This window comes from Choloepus didactylus, chromosome 15 (assembly GCF_015220235.1).
Source record: "Choloepus didactylus isolate mChoDid1 chromosome 15, mChoDid1.pri, whole genome shotgun sequence".
Classification (NCBI taxonomy): domain Eukaryota; kingdom Metazoa; phylum Chordata; class Mammalia; order Pilosa; family Megalonychidae; genus Choloepus; species Choloepus didactylus.
In genome coordinates this window covers 56,926,709-56,944,443 of record NC_051321.1, presented here as the reverse complement: position 1 = coordinate 56,944,443, position 17,735 = coordinate 56,926,709, and the positions used below count along the sequence as shown (strand labels likewise).

At 37.3% G+C, this 17,735-nt stretch overlaps 1 protein-coding gene across 11 annotated transcripts in view; it reads left to right on the top strand.

Annotated features, from left to right (window-relative positions):
- Positions 1 to 14,427, top strand: part of ANK3 (ankyrin 3) — a 516,597-nt gene extending 502,170 nt beyond the window's left edge. For all 11 annotated transcript variants that reach the window (XM_037804170.1, XM_037804174.1, XM_037804175.1 and 8 more), the window contains 2 exons: positions 3,552 to 3,639; positions 13,015 to 14,427. In XM_037804170.1, the coding sequence (XP_037660098.1) occupies positions 3,552 to 3,620 (69 nt within the window). In that variant the 3' untranslated portion in view covers positions 3,621 to 3,639; positions 13,015 to 14,427. The remainder of the gene's footprint in view (positions 1 to 3,551; positions 3,640 to 13,014) is intronic.
- The last annotated feature ends 3,308 nt before the right edge of the window (positions 14,428 to 17,735 follow it).

The window sequence follows — 17,735 nt, the reverse complement described above, 5'->3', positions numbered from 1 at the left end:
GGAACTTGAGAAACAAATAGATTCTTCTCTCTCGTTAAAGAGATTAAAGAGAGGCCCCAGAGATCTCTCCTTGCTAACACTTGGTCTAATTTATTACTCTGTTTGACAGAATTAAAGATGTATGAATTTTTAAAAAAAGATCTCATGAATTCTTACCATCTTTCAACCAACTCCTACCTAATCAACTTTCCCAGTTTAGTACCTACCTTTCTACAATAGCAGTCAATTTATATTGGCCTTATGAAAGCACTAATTGGCTATACTTAATAGCCATTTACGATAAAGAGATGTATCTTTACCTTGAATTATACAGACTCAAGAGTCTGTATGAAACAGTGAAAATGTCTACATAATGGAATAGTTCTCAACAACCTATATGGCTTGTTATTTATAAGTGGGCTTTGCTTTTCTAAGGCTATTAATAAAAATCAGTCTACTTGCATGTTTTCACTATACTTATAAACATACCTACTTCACATTTCTTTGAGAGGCTGTCTAAACAATTTAAAAATTAACTGGCATCTTTCTCCAAAAAAGGATACTATTTTGCTGGATTTTCTGGGAACCCTTGAATTATCTACCACCCAAAGAGTGAACATTTTTGAGTTGGCTCAAAAACGTTTCACTCGTTCATGTTTAGACTATAGTGAAACCTTTCATGACATTTTGACTTTTCTGCCAACTTTATATCTTTATTTTAAAACGAAGTAAAATTGTATTTTTCTCCAAATATATGCAACCAATAAAGGAAATATAAATAACACACTCCCATAAAAATTTGTTGCAAATTTTAGTGCATTTTGGCATGAGAACTCTCCATTATTCTATTTCCCTACCTTAACTGTGCTAATTGAAACTAGTTATAAGTAAGATTCAGAGTGCACTAAACACAAGCAACAAGAAAAACCTTGTTTTATTTTGGTCCTCCCTATACCAGAATGAGGTAAAATGAGTCATATGTCCCATCCACTGCCATACCTGTAATCCCACAATGTATAGGATATATAAAGTCACTTTGTAAAAAGAAAAAATGAGAACAGACTTTTGTTAGCAAAACAAAATAGCTTTTTAGTCTTTATCATTTTAAACCAGAGCTGCCTTTCTACTGATTGTAACAAAGACACTCATATAATTGTCTCACCATTGGCTAGCACAGACAGAATTATCAGTGCCACTATCTTTTCCATATCAATAGCACGTAGAGTTAGAAATCTGACAGGTCAATAGTCCCTGGAATACTATTATGCAAAGCCTTAGAAAAAGTTAAGATTTCCACTGTACCCTCAACTTTTCTTGCAGCCTTGTGAAAAAAAATGTACATATTAACCTTAGTAAATGAAATTTTAAATGAAACTAACAAAGGGTGACAAATACAATGCCGCAACTAAGGCACTACCTTAATTCAAATCAGACAAAACTCAACCCACAAAAATCGCCCTCTAGATATTTGGTAGGAGTAACGAAGAAACACTTTGTGCTCACAGTGAGATGGTCTAATTAGAGCTATAACTTTGGTTACATTTTTTAAAAAAACAAATGAAACCTTCTTGTTTGTATATCAACATTTATAACTGCATTCTCTCTATATATAATGTTTTCAAATTCTTCCTTCTTGGAATTTGTTGCTAACAATCATTCTTGTTTGTACTCGGGGTTTCATGCTCTGCACGTTGTTGACTGCCAAATAACCATCAGTGGAGCCTGCCTTTTCCCCTCGCACTGGAGGAGCAAGTAGGATTTACAGCTTCGTTTTCTAAAATTCCACAGAGCATGTGTGTGGTATGTGAAGTGGTGTGGAGATCTGTCCATCTAGTATGTTACTAATCTCTATGCCACATACTTTAGGGAGAGGAAGCAAAAAACATTCCTGGTGAATCTGTCACAGAAGAACAATTTACTGATGAAGAAGGCAACCTCATCACCAGAAAAGTAATCATCATTGAGATTTCATGCTTCTTTTGAAATTTTAGATTTTCTGCATTAAACATACTGCTATATTTATTTGCTGTAGTGTCGCCTCTTCAACAGAGAAAAAGAAAAATCTCTACTTTTCACTATTGCTTCCTACAGATCACTCGAAAAGTATTAAGACGAATTGTTATCCCACAGGAGAGAAAACATGATGATGTGGTAATGAAGAGGGATTGCCAAAGAAAAAGTAGAGGATGAAAGCTTTGTGAACTCCCTAGAAATGCTGCTAACAGGCTGGCATCTGCAGTGTGTGGCAGGCTAAATGAAGTGTTTGCTGCTTTGATGTGTTGTGTGTTTGATGAGGGTCAAAGAAATACACTTCTTAGCATTTTTAATTTTTTTTAATGTCTTCACAGTTCTCATGGGGAGAAGTTCATTTATGGGGGCAAGAACATGCCAGATTGAGAGAGAGAGAGAGGGAGAGTGAGAGAGGGAGGGAAGGAGGGAGGGAAGGAGGGAGAGAGAGAGAAATAAAATCCTCTTAACCCCATTGGTACCCATCCTCTACTCAGAGCTTTGCTTCCAGCAAGTGCCTACCCCTGACACTAAGAGAGAATGCTTGTTAGAGCAAATATGTGGGATTTAAACATTAGAATGGTAGAAACCTCAGTTCAAAATCCTTACATCAAATCTATAAACTTATCCTTTCCAACATATTCTGTGGAGGAATCTGAATTTCCCCATCTTAACCTGAGGAGGTTTATAACAGCCCATTTCTGTGTCAGTTAAGAGAACCAAACATCACTGAGCTGTGTAATTCGGCGAATGAATTCCCACCTCCCAGAGAAAACATCTCTGGTTACTTTTAATTTCTTTCCTTTTCTCAGACCTTTATTCTTTTCTGTTTTGAAACAGAAACTCCAGTGGCCTATATTTACATAAAAAAGTGAACTGAAAATTTCTCAGACTAAATCAGAAAATTGGATACGATATAGTGTTTTCCATTAGAAGAGGGTAATAACTGAGTATTTGTGCAACACCTTTGCTCTCAGGGAAGTGTGTTTTTTCAGGGAAGCAAAGAGAGGTCTTGTGTTATGGGAAAGGGATGCCTGCTTGTTCCGGGGCTGAAAGGATAAAGTTGGTAATTCCACAAACTTTTAAAAGTTCCCCTCAAATCAACAGTATCTCAATGGTTTATTTCTTGATGAGGGCTTTCTTGAGAAATTTCAGTTGCAGTGCAAAAGATCACTTACATTCTGGCTTAAAAAGGAATAAATTAGAATTTACTGATATTTTTTAAAATTGGGATTTGAGTACCTTGAGTGCTTTAGTGATGATTTCTTCTGGTTAACTATAGGAAATGGAAAGCCTGCTCATTTTTCTGATTTATCACTAACCTACTGAATTATTATGAAATACAGTTATAATGTATTCATTTTGACAGTGCTTTCTAGCTTGCTTTGATGACACTAAGCTGAGTGGGTAAGCCAAATAGATTGTGTGTATTTTTGGACATGAAGTGACAAAGTGCTTTAAACTGCTTTTCACTTACCCTAATCCAGCCTCAAGAGAGAATGGGAATTACTTTATAATTAAAACCCTTTCGCCATGAAATCTGAATGTGTACATTCCTTTTAAAGCAGGGAGAAGGTTATAAGGTGAAGACAAAGAAAGAAATCCGGCATGTGGAAAAGAAGAGCCTCTCGTAACAGTGAACCATCAGTCAAGGTGATAAATGTGCTCATAACAACAACAGTAGGACTTTAATTCCTGTGAAATCTCTAAGTTGCCACTAAACAAGTGATTCAGATCTTCTCCTTCCTCTCTTTTTCACTGAAGTGCAGCTTTGAAAATCTAACATGAAGTAGTTAGGGATCTTTTTATGTTTATTTATACATATATTCATGTACCAGCAACTTGACTCTGGTACAACGGCCCATAAACTTTCTCCTCACAAATTAGTCAGGAATTTAAATGTAAATGGTGTTTGCAATAGCAAATGTAAATAATGATTTTTGAATCCCCTCTTCTGTAAGAGCAAATATTCATTATGAAGTAGCCTTTTCCAATCTAACAGGAAGACTATTTGGCAACAAATCATTCTTATAAAAGCACTCTGAGATTTTTGTTGATCCAGCCTTTTACATTTTAGCAGAACAGCATCTAAGAATATGATTTCAGTTGATATATAGCAATTGCCAAGTTTAAATTAAATCATTGAAATCCCTATATACTACTTTATATATTCTATATAAGCCAAAGAAGTTTAAATAAAAGTTAATGATAATGCTGATTTTTTTTTTCAGTGAAAATTTTAGTGAGCTTTGTTTATATAATCTGGACTTTTCATTATAGATCAAGATATTTTCCTTTAGCACTGGTTTCTAAATTTTACTTTGTTCCGTTTCTTTCTACATAACTACAATAAGAAAGGCCATTTGGGGTGAGAAAGCCAATAAGAATTTTTGAAAAGTACTATGTAAGTCTGCAAGGTAAAGCTGGTCACTTATTTAGGGGTCACCAATAAGCCCCTTAACTCCACTGGTCAAAGTAACAAAGAGCAAACAGATTCCATTTTTCATGTTGGTATGTTTGATCTTGGCTCCAATTCTCAGAATCCTGGAATCTGGAGTGCGGAGGTAAGGAACTAAGAAATCATCTAGTCTTGTTATCCTTAACTTTATTTGTAAGGTAACAAAGGCCCATTCTTTTATTTATTCACTTAAACGATTTATTTCACTTCCTTTCTCTGAGGCTCTCAGCATATGCACTGGGAATTCATTGGTAAACAACACTAGCATGGTACTTGCCTTCCATGAGCTTCCATTTGGAGATTTAATAGTAACCAATCACAACTATCCAATCATTACTAACCAATCACATCAATACTTAATGGCACTGAGAAAACTAAGAACTGCAACGTGCTCTGGTAATATGATTTAGTATACAGATTCCTTCCAAGTGTTTTATTTATGCTTCTCATTTACTTCTCACAACCAACCCCCTTGGATAGGTGTTCTTACTATCCTCATTTATCAGATGAGGAAATGGGCCCAAAGAGCTTAAATAAATTGTCCAAAGTCAAATATGTAAAAAGTCGCAGATGCAGGAAACAAACCCTAGCAAGCTGCCTCCAGAGTCCACACTCTAAACCACATTAACTGGGGACTTGACCCAGGTCAATCTGAGATTGCAGGTTAAGTAATGTTTGAGCTGAATTAAAGGATGAATAAAAATCAAGTGGGAAAGAGGTAGGGAATCTGATGGTGTGTGGGGTAGTTAGCTGCCCGGGCACAGGCAATAGGCTTATACAAAGGCCAGGAAGTGGGAAGAAACAGAAAGAGGGGAACTATGAGAACAGGTCATTGTGGCTGGCAGGAGAGTCTTGCCAGCATGTCTGGAGATGTAGGAAGGATCAGAACATGTAGGCCTCATAAGCCTCTGTCTAAGGATTCTGGTCTTTACCCTAAAAGCAATGGGAAACCGTTGAAGGTTTTCAAGCAATGGTGGAATATGATCCAGTTTAAGTTCTGTATCACTGACTATAGCTGTAGGGCAGGGAATGAATTGAGGGGACAAGAATGAATGAGAAGCAAGCCTATTAAGAAACTATTACAGATGACGGCTTTGGTAGTGAAGATGGTGAGAGGTGGACTGAATCAAGAGATATTGATGGGACTTGCTTTTTTTAATTGGATGTGAAGGGTAAGAGATCAGAAAATTAACCTCAGCATAGCAATATCTAGAATGAACCTACCTATTATGCATATCCTACTGCTGAACCTGGTGAAAAACCTGCATGTATAGCAGACTAATAAAACACTAAGCATGAGTTTGCTGTATTGAATTAGTCTAGTTAAACAATTCTAAGTGATAAATGAAATGAAATTAGAGGAGAGTTCAGTCAGCTTTAGCAAGCTGTTCAATCATAGATCCGGAATCCAAGTGGGAAAGAATCAAAAAAGGTCACCTACACCAGCTGAGCTATTTTTCTACTGCAACATATACCTAATATCTGTGAATAAATGGCACCAATAAATTTATGACAGCACTGTTCTTCCAGAGTCCTTCAGAGTGTATTAATACAGAAATGACTTAGTCACTAATATACAAGAGTCTTTAGAATTATCAATAATCCATTCTGTAAAGAAGTTGTCAGGGACCTTGGCTCACTGACTACACCACTCAATGAAAAGAGAAAGTTGGGTAGAAGAATTCATATGAATGTGAAAACTTCATAAAGCAAAATTAATAATGTGAAAGATGGAAAGAAATAGTGATTTTTACTGCAAGCCTCAATTTCCTCTCCAGGGTAATGTTTACCTTCCATAACTAAACATAGAAATTGAGTCCAAGGAAACTGCTTGGAATTCCAGAACACTGAATGTGTTCTCTGGAAAAAATCAATTTGCAAATATATTGAATGTTTTATAGCCCTGCTGGCTGTCCCCTCGCCCCCCTTTTTAAACAGAGCTGAACAAATAGAACTTTACTGCCAAATTTCACTGAGTCTCAGATGGTAACATCAAAATTTTTATATCCCATCTTAGAAACTAGCTGAGTTTTGAGCTTTCTGAACCCTGCACCTGCTTTTCTTTAATATGAAATCACATCCATTCTGTTTTTAATGTGAGGGAAAAAGCTAATGGCAGCTTAAATTAATAATAAAGATTTCTTTCTTATAGGGACAAATTATAGTGAGAAAGATTTATCACTGTATTATATAGTGATTCATAGTTTATAAAGTGCTTTTACTTTCTTGTCTTATTTAATCCTTGAAATAAGCCTTGGGGCAGGTTGGGCCAATTTTGTTTGCTACCTTTTACAGATGAGGATAGTCAGGCTTGGAGAAGGTCACATGATGTGTCTACAGTCACACAGCATACTATTGGTAGAGCTAGGATTTCAACTCAAGATTACTGATATTCAGCCTAGTGCTCATTTATTACATTATGCTGTCTCTCTAAAATTATTTATGAATAATAAAAGTTATCTTTTATCAAATGATTACTAAAAGTCAATTTTTATCAAATGATTACTAGATGCTAGCACTAGGGTAAGATCTTTATATACATTACCTCATGTAATCCTCAAAACAATACTATGAAGTAAGCAAGTAAGTAGTAAGACTACTATCCTTTTTTTATACAAGAGGAAACTTTTTATAAATTTAGAAAAGTTAAATTACATACCCAAGGTCTTATAGCTGGTAAAAAAAGAATAAATCTCTTAACTATTACTCATATTAATAGCTACATACTAGTTCATGATTAGAGACCTAAAAACAAATTTTGAGTCAAATACACGTATAAAGGCAACCCAGAGTAAATTTCTTCACACTCTGTACAGTGAAAACACTCATGGATTTTTGTTCTGTTTAAAAACAAAATGAAACTTCATTTTTAAGGTATCCATTATCTACAAATTTTTACTTCAAACACCATTAGAAGACTGATTAGTGAGGTCATGGCAAGGAACGGTCCCCAGATATAAGCCCTGATAAAGACTCTGGAATAGCCATATTCCAAACCTCTTTGGAGGAAGTGCTCAGGATCTCACAGCCATATGGAAGACAACAGTGGCAACAGTGCCTTTATCAGAAGCCGCACTTTATCTACGGCCAAAATGTTGAATCATTTCATCCATTCCTTCAAAAATCTTTTGACCATCTGCCTGACAGAGTAAAGGGTTAAATACATAATGGTAAACAAAACCTCCTTGGTCCCCGCCCTTCTGGATTTCTCAGACTGGAAGGGGAAAAGAGATGGGGCAAATGTGGTTTAAGTGCTAAAATATCAAGTCCACAATCCAATGAGAGAATAATGTGGGAACATATTTCAACAGGGGCTGAGGAAGGTCTCTCTGAAGTCATGACACTTAACCTTAGACCTCACATGTGGCACCAGCTATGTAAAGAAAGGGGAAGAGAAAAAGAGGACTCCAAGCAAAGGGTACAGCACGTGCAAGGGCCTCAAGGTGGGGAAAAGCCTGGCATATCTGAAGAAACAAAAGATCAGTGTGACCCCAGCATGGCAAGCTGCTGGTGGGTAAGGTAGACACAACATGAAGTGGGAGATGCAGGAAGGAGCCATCATTCAGAGCCCTGTCGGCCAGAGTAAAGGATTTAGATTTTATTCTAAATGGAATTTGAAGCCTTTCAAGTATTTTAAGTAAGAGCCTGACCTGATTTTTTTTGTTGATTTCTGTTTGTTTTCAGAGCACACTGATAGATGCATAGAGAATGTGGCGGGGGGGGTGGGGCACATGAGTAAATTAAGATGTGTAGTTTAAAGGTTATTGTTGTAGTCCAATCTGATATAACGGTGGCTTATGCTAGAACCTGGGAGTGCTTTTAGGAAATTCAGCAGCACTTGATGGATTGGCTTGGGAGTAGAAAAGTAGGGTTAAGAATGACTTGTGGGTTGCAGGCTTATGCAACTTGATCTAGAGAAAGGAGCAGAAATAGAAATAGAAGAGGAACAGGTTTTGGGACTATCAGGCATTCAGGTTCGGACTTGCTGAGCGTGAGGTACTTAACAGACTTCCAAGAATTAACGTTAGATATACAAATCTGGATCTCTGAGGAAATGCTGGAGCTTGACATATAAAAATGTGGAGTCTTCACTATAAAGATGGGTGTGGAACACTAGAGAACAGATGCAATTACCTAGGGAGAAAGTTGAAATAAGCAGAGAAGGGGTTCAAGACTGAGCCTTAAGAAACAACATTTTGAGAAGACATACAGCTTTAAAAGCTGCTTCTGACCTCTTCCTCAAGAGTTCCAACTTTTACCCTCCTATATTTTTTCTGTTAGAGTCTGTTCTGTATTCCCTATTCCAATCTAAAATTGCCTACATATTCAGCCTCAACCCTCTTGTGGTATTTGTTTGGTTTTACCTCAAAATATTTTATCCCATGCAGTTTAATATCAGTGGATGAGAGAAACTTTCTTACAACAGAACGCATATGAACTGATCAGTTTCTGTGAATAAGTGACCACACACATTTAGAGCCCATTTACTTATCTATCATGTACAAAATTTTGTGACACACACTATATAGGTGGCAAGGGGAGGACAATTTTCAAGACATTATCCTAAGTGTCTGCTACTCAGTTGAGTGAACTGCTGACCACTGTAACTTTACAGACTAGTCCAAGAGGCAAACATGATCATGAGTTACACAAATCAAAATGTAACTGCTAAAAATGAGAAAAATTCTAGGAGCACACAGTGGAAGATGTAATTAACTCCAACAGAGGAGATCTTGCAAAGCTTCTTGGAGGTGAGTATTTGAACTAGGTATTGAAAAAAGAGTAGGATTTTGAAACAGGGCAGTATGGAGGATCATATGTGCTATGCTCAGGTCTTTATCCTGGAGACAGTGGGGTACCATGAATTGGGAATTACTTTAAAGCTTCACTGTAGTTGATTATACTGACATAAAAGGATCTTAGTTCTCTGACTTGTTTAATTGGAGAGAAAGAGAGAAAAGAAGGGATGAGAGAGATGAGTAGAGAGAGAGAGGAAGAATGAAAGAAGGCTCTGTGTCCTCAATTGGGGTGTGGAGAAGGCATATCAGGGAAAGCTTTTTTTAAGCCATATCAGAGCTAAGTCTTTACAGATGAGTAGGAGTTAACCTGCAAAGGTGAATCTTATTAGGGAGATCAGAAGCTGCACTTTCAGGGAGGTGGTATTTGAAGCATCCTTGAAGTGTAGAGAGAATTTAGATGGATTAAGTATAGGGAAGCAAAGTATAGGTGAATACAAAATCATGAGCAATGAAAACGAAGTTGGAAGACAATGTATATAGTCGATGATTGGCATGTAGTCTATATGCTCCATGTTCTCCAAGTATGGTCTGTGGGCCAGCAGGATCAGCATAACCCCTGAGTCTGTTTAGAAATACACCCCTGACCTACTGAATCTGAATCCACATTTAAAGATTCCCAAGGTGATGCATATGCACATTAAATTTTATGAGGCACTGCTCTAGAACATATCACTGGTTCTTAAACTTGGCTGGACATTGCAATCATCTAAAGAGTTTTAGAAAATTTTGATGCTGAGTCCCACCCCCAGAAATCGACTAAATTGGTATTGGAATTTTCAAAATTTCTCTCAGGTAATTCTAAAGTGCACCTAAGTTTGCGAACCACTAGAGATTGTGAAACAAAGCTTTTTGTTGGTGAGTAGTGAAAATTAAGCCTAAAAAAAGGTGAGTTGGGCTGGACTACAGAAAGCTTCAGATGCCACACTAAAGAGTCAGGACTTTTTTTTTCTTTTTTTTTTGCTAGGCACTAGATAGCCACAGAAGATTCCTGACCAGGAAAATAACAGGAATAAAAGAAGACTTTAGGAAAATTTTTTGGTGGCAATATAGAGGATCAAGGAAAAGAAGAAGAGTCAGAAAACCAGGAAACAAAGTAGGGACTTAAAAATAACCTAGGATTAATTTTAAAGTCCTAGTAGTACCTTTAAAATTTCACTTGAAGGTGTACCTGCCCAAGTCTCATCTCTGGCAACTCAGGCAGCAGGTCTAGAGTACCACTCAGGCCTTTGTTCCAAGAACCAGCCCCCTGATTCGTGACCTTTATTTCTGATTAAAATCCCCTGGTATGCCCCTGGGTATAAATGAAAGGTCGATCCTACACCTGAGTATACTCCTGACTTGAAGATGCAGTGTGGAAAAGTACAACATTCATCTGTGAAATATCAACTACCAGGAAAATCCATTGGATAGCTGTGTTTTTCTATATTTAAAAATGTTTCTTAAAGTTATACTGAAATGGCTAAAAAGGAATAATTGTTGTCTAAATTGGTTTTGTGAGTGGGTTTCTCCTACCTTTGGGTTTGAAAGGCATGGAAAACCCATGAGATTCCTAAGGCAAATGTTTCATCTCATATCCATTACCTAAACCCAGAAAGAGGAGACAGTTAAAAATTCTATTTCTGAAATGTCTTCTTAATGGCTTCTGCTCCCTACCTTCCCATCAGGTGGCACTGTCATCACAGTATATACAAAGTGTCAATATTTTGTAACAGACATACAGACTGTTATGTTTTTTGTGCAACACTGTACTTGATACAAAGTCTTTTGTCCAATAAATGCCCTTCCTGCACTATGAGGTGGTTGGGGCCAACAAATGCTGATTGCACAGCCAAGAACAAAAGAGATTTATTTGGGCAATAAAAGGGAAATTAACCCCCCCCCCTTTTAAACCATTACTCAAATCATACTCATCCAAATATATATGAGCATAATTAGTACCATTTAAAAAAATTATAGTAGCATATCCACTACTTCTAGAAAGAAAGGTTTGCTTGCTTTGAGATGCTAAGAGAAGGGCCTTACTTATTACAGAATTAAGCTGAGAGGTTGGATTGATTTATTGATTTTTAGAAGAGAAGAATCGAAACAAAAAATTCAACTCGATTGTGATTAGTGCACATCTATATAAATTTACTAAAAACTATCAAACCATTTGTTTATAATAGGTGAATTGTATGGTATGTAAATTATACATCAATAAAGCTGGAAAAAATAAAAATTCAACTAGAGAAAAGATGCTGAGGATTCTTCTTAAGAAACAGAGTGGGGAGAGCACTGTGGTAACACTGTGCCTAGAAGATTAGACTTTAAGTGGTAAAAGGAGAAGTGAGAAAATCCTCATCTTACTCTGATTTGCCCACCCTCTGGGCCATGATCTGCCCAGATGTGTCACTTTCCTTCTCTGGTACCTCTGCAGAGTCAAAGGAGGAGAGCAGGTGTTGAAATCACCCCAGCAGGAACTGATACTTTCTTGTTCTTGGCTTCAACATTTAGTGACCTGGGCATGAAGGTCAGTAGCACTTTTAATACAAAAAAGGAAGCCAGAACCATAGTGGGACAGACAGAGCAAGTGTCATACTGACATGTTTACAGAAGCCAAGGTATCCTGGGTGATCCTTCTAAAAAGAAAGAAACCTTTCAGGGGTAAAAGACCTCAATGTCCCTGGGAACACTCAGGCCCCAACAGAAACAGAATTCTAAAGGTTCTCCTAGACCTGCAAAAACAGTCTGTAGTTTACATTTTAGTGAACAAGGTTGTTCTTAAAACTGTTTTTGTCTTACTCAAGTAAGGGGGCTAAGTTCTTGTTCTCAGGCAGGCATTCAAATATTTGTCACCTTTACATTGGACCAGGAGGACTGTACATAAGGAAGAACTTTGTTTTTGGAGAAGTTCATACCAGGAATAATAGTACTGCATGAAATTACAAAACCCCTGCTAAGGAATGTGATTCTTTTTGACATATTAGCACTGGCTGTAAAACACTGATAAATTCTGCAGGCATCATTTGGTAGGCTAAGACATTCTTGGTGGAGCCTCCATTAAAGGCTCACATAAAATTAATTCATTCCACTTATGACTGGGGAGCAGGAGAAGGAAAAGTATGTTTTGCAATGATAGAAGACGGAGTCTTTAATTTTAATTTGCATACAGAAAAGCAATTTCTTGGTAATGAAATAATGACACTGCTCCCTCTTTTTGGAAGAGGTTGGCTTTTGGGCATGATTGCTCATAAAAAAATTTCAGAAATAACTGAAATATTCTATCCTGACTCCATATCCCTGACCTTTTAAGCCTATGGAAACCACAGATCTCTGACATTTTAATGTTGCCAGAAATCTCAGAAAGCACCTCATCCAGCCTCATTTTACAAATAACAAGATTGAGGCCTAAAAGGCTGTAAATGGCTTGCCGAAGTAGGTGAGCAACCTTAGCATCAAGAGATAAAGTAGAAGCTGGTCTTTCCAACTAGACCCCTAAAATCACAAATTCAATAGGTAAGATTCTCTGGAAGTCACAGGGACACCTGGATAAGGTCACTGGCCACAAAGAGCTTTTCCAATACACTTCAGGACCTTGTCCTCAGAGGTAACAGCAGAGAGCCTCAGTCAAAAGCATCATGTTAAACCACTCCATGAGAACATAAACGGCACCAAACTCTGAGGCTTTTCTGTTGAATGGCAAGGAATGCTTAGGCAAGTTCTTTTACCAGAAAAAGACAGAAAAAGAGAGAAAGAAAGCTAAACTCACTACCTATTGTTGTCTCTCTACAGGATCATGTGTTTTTACTGCCAGTATTGAGAAATTCATGGAAGAAATGTCAGCAGGAAGTAAAAATTCACGGAGAAGGGTGTGTGTGTTTGCTGCTTCCACACATTTACTGCATGATTTTTTTTACGCAAAAAGAAAAAGAAAACCACTCACATTTTAATTTAGCATGAGCCAATTTACAGAGCATGGAAATTCACTTTCATTCCCAGGATTGGCGCGTGTGCAATTAGCAATGCAGTGTATATACAAGAAGCCATGCTGTTAATAGTTTATCTCAAGTAATTTGGTGTCATTTACAAAAGGAAGAAATTCTTGCCACCAGAAGGGACAGAAGGAGATGGAGTGTTCTGATCATGGAGAACACTAAAATTACTAAATTCACAACAGCTCGCCTTATTTTTCTTGGACCCAAACTGTCAGGGTATAAACACTATTTGTTTCTTTTTTAAAACATCAATAGTTTTGCTGTAAATAATAACACTGTGTAAATTCTAACAAAAAAATAGAATAAATGTTGATAAGGCACTGCCTCTTAGAACACAAACAGAATACTGCAAATGCATTTAACATAATAGGGGTCTCAAGTGACTTTACCCTAGGAGAGGAGTGTGAGTGTTCGGGGGGTCTGGGTGGGGGATCTTCACTGATTCTTATATATTAGCAGTTATAATGTTTGTATATGCAAAACTGCTGGCTTGATTTTAAAAAAAAAAATCTTTAAAATCTGCTGCAAATTTAAATAATTCCCGAAATGGGGAATTCTGTAGTTCTGTGAAAATTTTTTCTTCAGAATACTAATATTTTCATGCATGTGTATCACCTTATTTTGATTAAATCTTTTCCAATTTTGCAAACACTACAGTATACTGCAACACAGAAGATTTTATCTGTAAACACAAAGCCCTTCATCTAATATTTGTTGCTATTGCCAATTTTTCAATGAAATGACCTAAAAAAGAAAAAAATAACTTATACAGTAGTTGCTTTGGGGGGGGGGTGCTATCTGTTAAGTGCTTAAAAGGGGATAATGCTTGCTGCTTTAGAGGTGGATGGTGCTCAAAAGAGGCCCCAGTTAGGGGTATTAAAATGGATTGAACTGAAATCCTTAGCTAGTAGAATGGCAGCACGCTGTAAAATTATTACTGTACTGTGTACTGGCTATAAGATGTAGACACCTTTCAGTAAGCCAATCATTTAACCATTCTAGCAGTGTCATATTAGGTTAATAAGGCTGCTATGTTTTAAAGGGCATTTTTATTTGGGTTTTGGTGAAATTCTTTAATTTGTTATTATATTCATATAAAATCAGCATTCAATGACACATAGCTCTAATGACATATGTATGAAAAACCACACACTGGATGACCTAGTTGATTATTTAAGCATAAAATAAATTGTGTTAAACTCTTCACCTATCTGTGCTCTACAGTGTCCTTGTGTTCTCTGGCATAAGGTAATTGTCTAACCCCTGTCTTCATACGAGCCCAGGCAGGTCCCGTCCACCTCCCTAGCAGGTCCTATTCTTGCCTGTGTCACTTTACAGATAGTCCCTAACACTCAGTTCTGCCCATGCAAACTGCCAACTTACATAAATTCTGTGCATATGACGGACAAGCCAAGAAGTTAAGATAAACTGACAAATAATTGTTGTTGACATTTTGGTTTGGGCTGCCACCCAAAACTGGGGAATTGGTGCTATTACGGCAAGCATGTTCCAGAGGTTTTAACTAGCAGCTCCATGAACCATCTAGCCTGCAGTTGCTTCTGGCCCATAAAGCACTTGTTTTTTTGTTTTTATTTTTTCATTGTAACATTATATACCATAAAGTTTGCCATTTTAACCATTTTTAATATACAATTCCGTGACACTAATTACAATTACAATGTTGTGCTATCATCACCATGTTTGTTTTGTTTTCTAACTGACATTCATTATCAGTGCTTACAAGTTGGTAGATTTCACAGAATAACCCAAATTTCTAACTCCTCTGGAAAAACAAGATTTGGCAAACACAGGCCTCATTCCCACAAGGCAACAACCTGCTGAAGCCATATTGTCTGTATCTCCTCCAGTCAGCCACATGCTCTCCTGGCACCAGAGTCCCAGTCGCACTTAGATTTCTGTGCCCTGACTGGCCTGGTAGACATTGGAGTTTGCAACCCCTACACTAGGTAAGTTCCACGTAGTAAATCATCCTTGTTGTTGCTAAAATTTGAATGTTCACTATGTACCACTTTCTAAGTCCATGACATTTATTATTGCACTTAGACCTCATAACCACGCTATAAGGTACATCGTGTCTGTGGTAGTAGTGGTCCCCATATACATATTAAATGAGTGCTTAGAGCCATTTGGCAGTGTCACATATTGCCTCGCCATTAAAGGTTATTGCCAAATGGATGACTTGTATCCAGTAAGGATTCAATATCAATGCAGAAAACATGTACAGACTGCATTTGCATGGTGTCCAAATAAATGGAATGCACCCCTATCCCCACACCAAAAATCATCTTAGAGTTGAGCAAACTGAGACCCACCTCAAAGGTTAAAAAAAAATGCACCCCCACCCAAGTCCTCTATTTGTGAAACCAAGACCTGAATCCAAGTTTCCTAACTTTCTCTGAGAGTTACAAATTTCTGACTAACAGTCTGACAAAAAATTTATCCTGAACTAGAAACTCAGTTGTGTGTGCTTGTCTAGGTACTAAATGAGTGTTATAGTACATCTATGTATCTGAAAACTCGACTTTAGGGGTAAACTGGGATAAATGAGGGGCTGGCTAAGCTTCAGGTCAAGCTAAAGTTCACAGATTTACTCAGAAACAAAAATATTCAAAGTATAATCAAGATTTTATGTGCATATGAGTATATGTATATTTTTATATGTATACATGGATTGAATGGGGCATACATTATATATTCCTAATACAGCCTTTGGTCTGCCAGTTTATAAAAATGTATTTACATTTTTCCTTGATTAACATTGCTGTAAAATACTGAACTGTGATTGATAAATCCTTGATATTTGCTCTGTTTTTTTAATTTTATATTTTTGCCAAATTCCTCAGTTTGTTAAATTAAAATGTATTATCACTGTTGTATTGCCAAATTACAGCAATACACTGTGCAAGATTATTTCACAATGTCTAAGAGGGGGTCTACATCTCCACTGGGTACATAAGCAGCCAGTCTTCTTTCCTCTTTAAATAAGGTCTGCCTTTGTATCCTAATGTTCCACCATGTTCATTTTGGTATCATCTGGGGTTCCATCAAGACCAAGGTTTTTCTCTAGGACAAATAAGCAAAAAAAAAAAGTTATTTGCTTTTCTTTATTATTTTGAGCATTAGGTCACTTTTGACTGTATGACAGGTATGTGTGAGAAGCCCAGAAATGAATCAAAGGAGTGGTATTAACTCATTCATTGAGGCTCTTTGAAGAAGCCAACGATCCAAAAGCTAACTTCTTGTCTGGGTAAGCCTTGATGTCCTTGATTTGTTGAAGAAGGGGTGATATATTAAAAGACGTATAATTTCCTAGTCATTTGGCACTGCTTCTCTTTCATGAATCAATGATCAAATAGTCCAGAAGTAGACATTTCCAAGATGGAGATTTAAGCCAAATTTTGCAAGAGTTCTTTAGATAATAGAGACTCAAGATAGTGGTGTGATTATTTACATGGTTACCTGGCTATCTATACACATGTACTAATATAAAAACAAAAACAAGCAAAAAAAACTAGTGGACTCTGACCAGCATCCTTAGAAATAAGCCCAGTAGCTTTTGCTTCTTTAATAGAATTAAATGCAGACAATTCAAAATTAGGGGAAAGTGAAACTTGCCATTATATCTGCTGCCTTCACTGACTGATACAGCAACTCAGGTAAACCTGCAGGGAAGAAATTTCATTCTTTATTCCTTGGCACTTCCTGAGTTAGAGAATAAACACCCTAAGGGTTGCATTTCCCACAGGACATCACAGGACTCCTCAGCAATTCCAAAGAGCTCCAAAGCAAAGTTGAGATGAATGTGCTTAAAGGACTTGAAAGGTGGTGAGAAGAACCAGTGGGCCATAGGAGTTACAGCAGCAGCAAGTGTAAGAACTTTTCCTCAGGAATCACCTTGGAAATTCCTGTTTATATTCCAGAAAAAGAGGTTACCTCTTTGCCTAGTTTCCTCCAACATCTTCAATTACTCCTTCCATCTACCAACTAACTCAAGCAATGGCATAATTCTGAGAGCTGGGAAGCCTGCTTTTCAGCTTTTAAAGAGTTCCATTACGTGAGGTACACAACCAGGTCTTAATATTTGATTGTACACTTTCCAAGGACATGGATTTTTTTTGTTTCTGCTATATCCACAGTGGCTAGAATAGTGCCTGACACCTCATGGGTACTTAATAAGTAAGTGGTGAGGGCATGAACAAATGAATCAAACATCAGAGGGCATGAAACAGTGAATGGGAAATTCTACTCCGTACTCCATTTTGTGTGCACTGTTTTTCTTGATAGGCTCAACCAAGTTGTAAATCAAAGGAAAGCACAGTTTTTGATTCTAATGACTTCATTTACCAAGGACTGACTTGTGCCACCATCCTCCACTGGCCCTTTCCGGCTGCACAACCCCCTCATTAGCATAAAGTCCTGAGTAAATGGGTTTGAGCATGTCAATACTTCGTCAGCAAACAGCACATCAGTCACACAACTGGGCATCTCAGAAGTGGG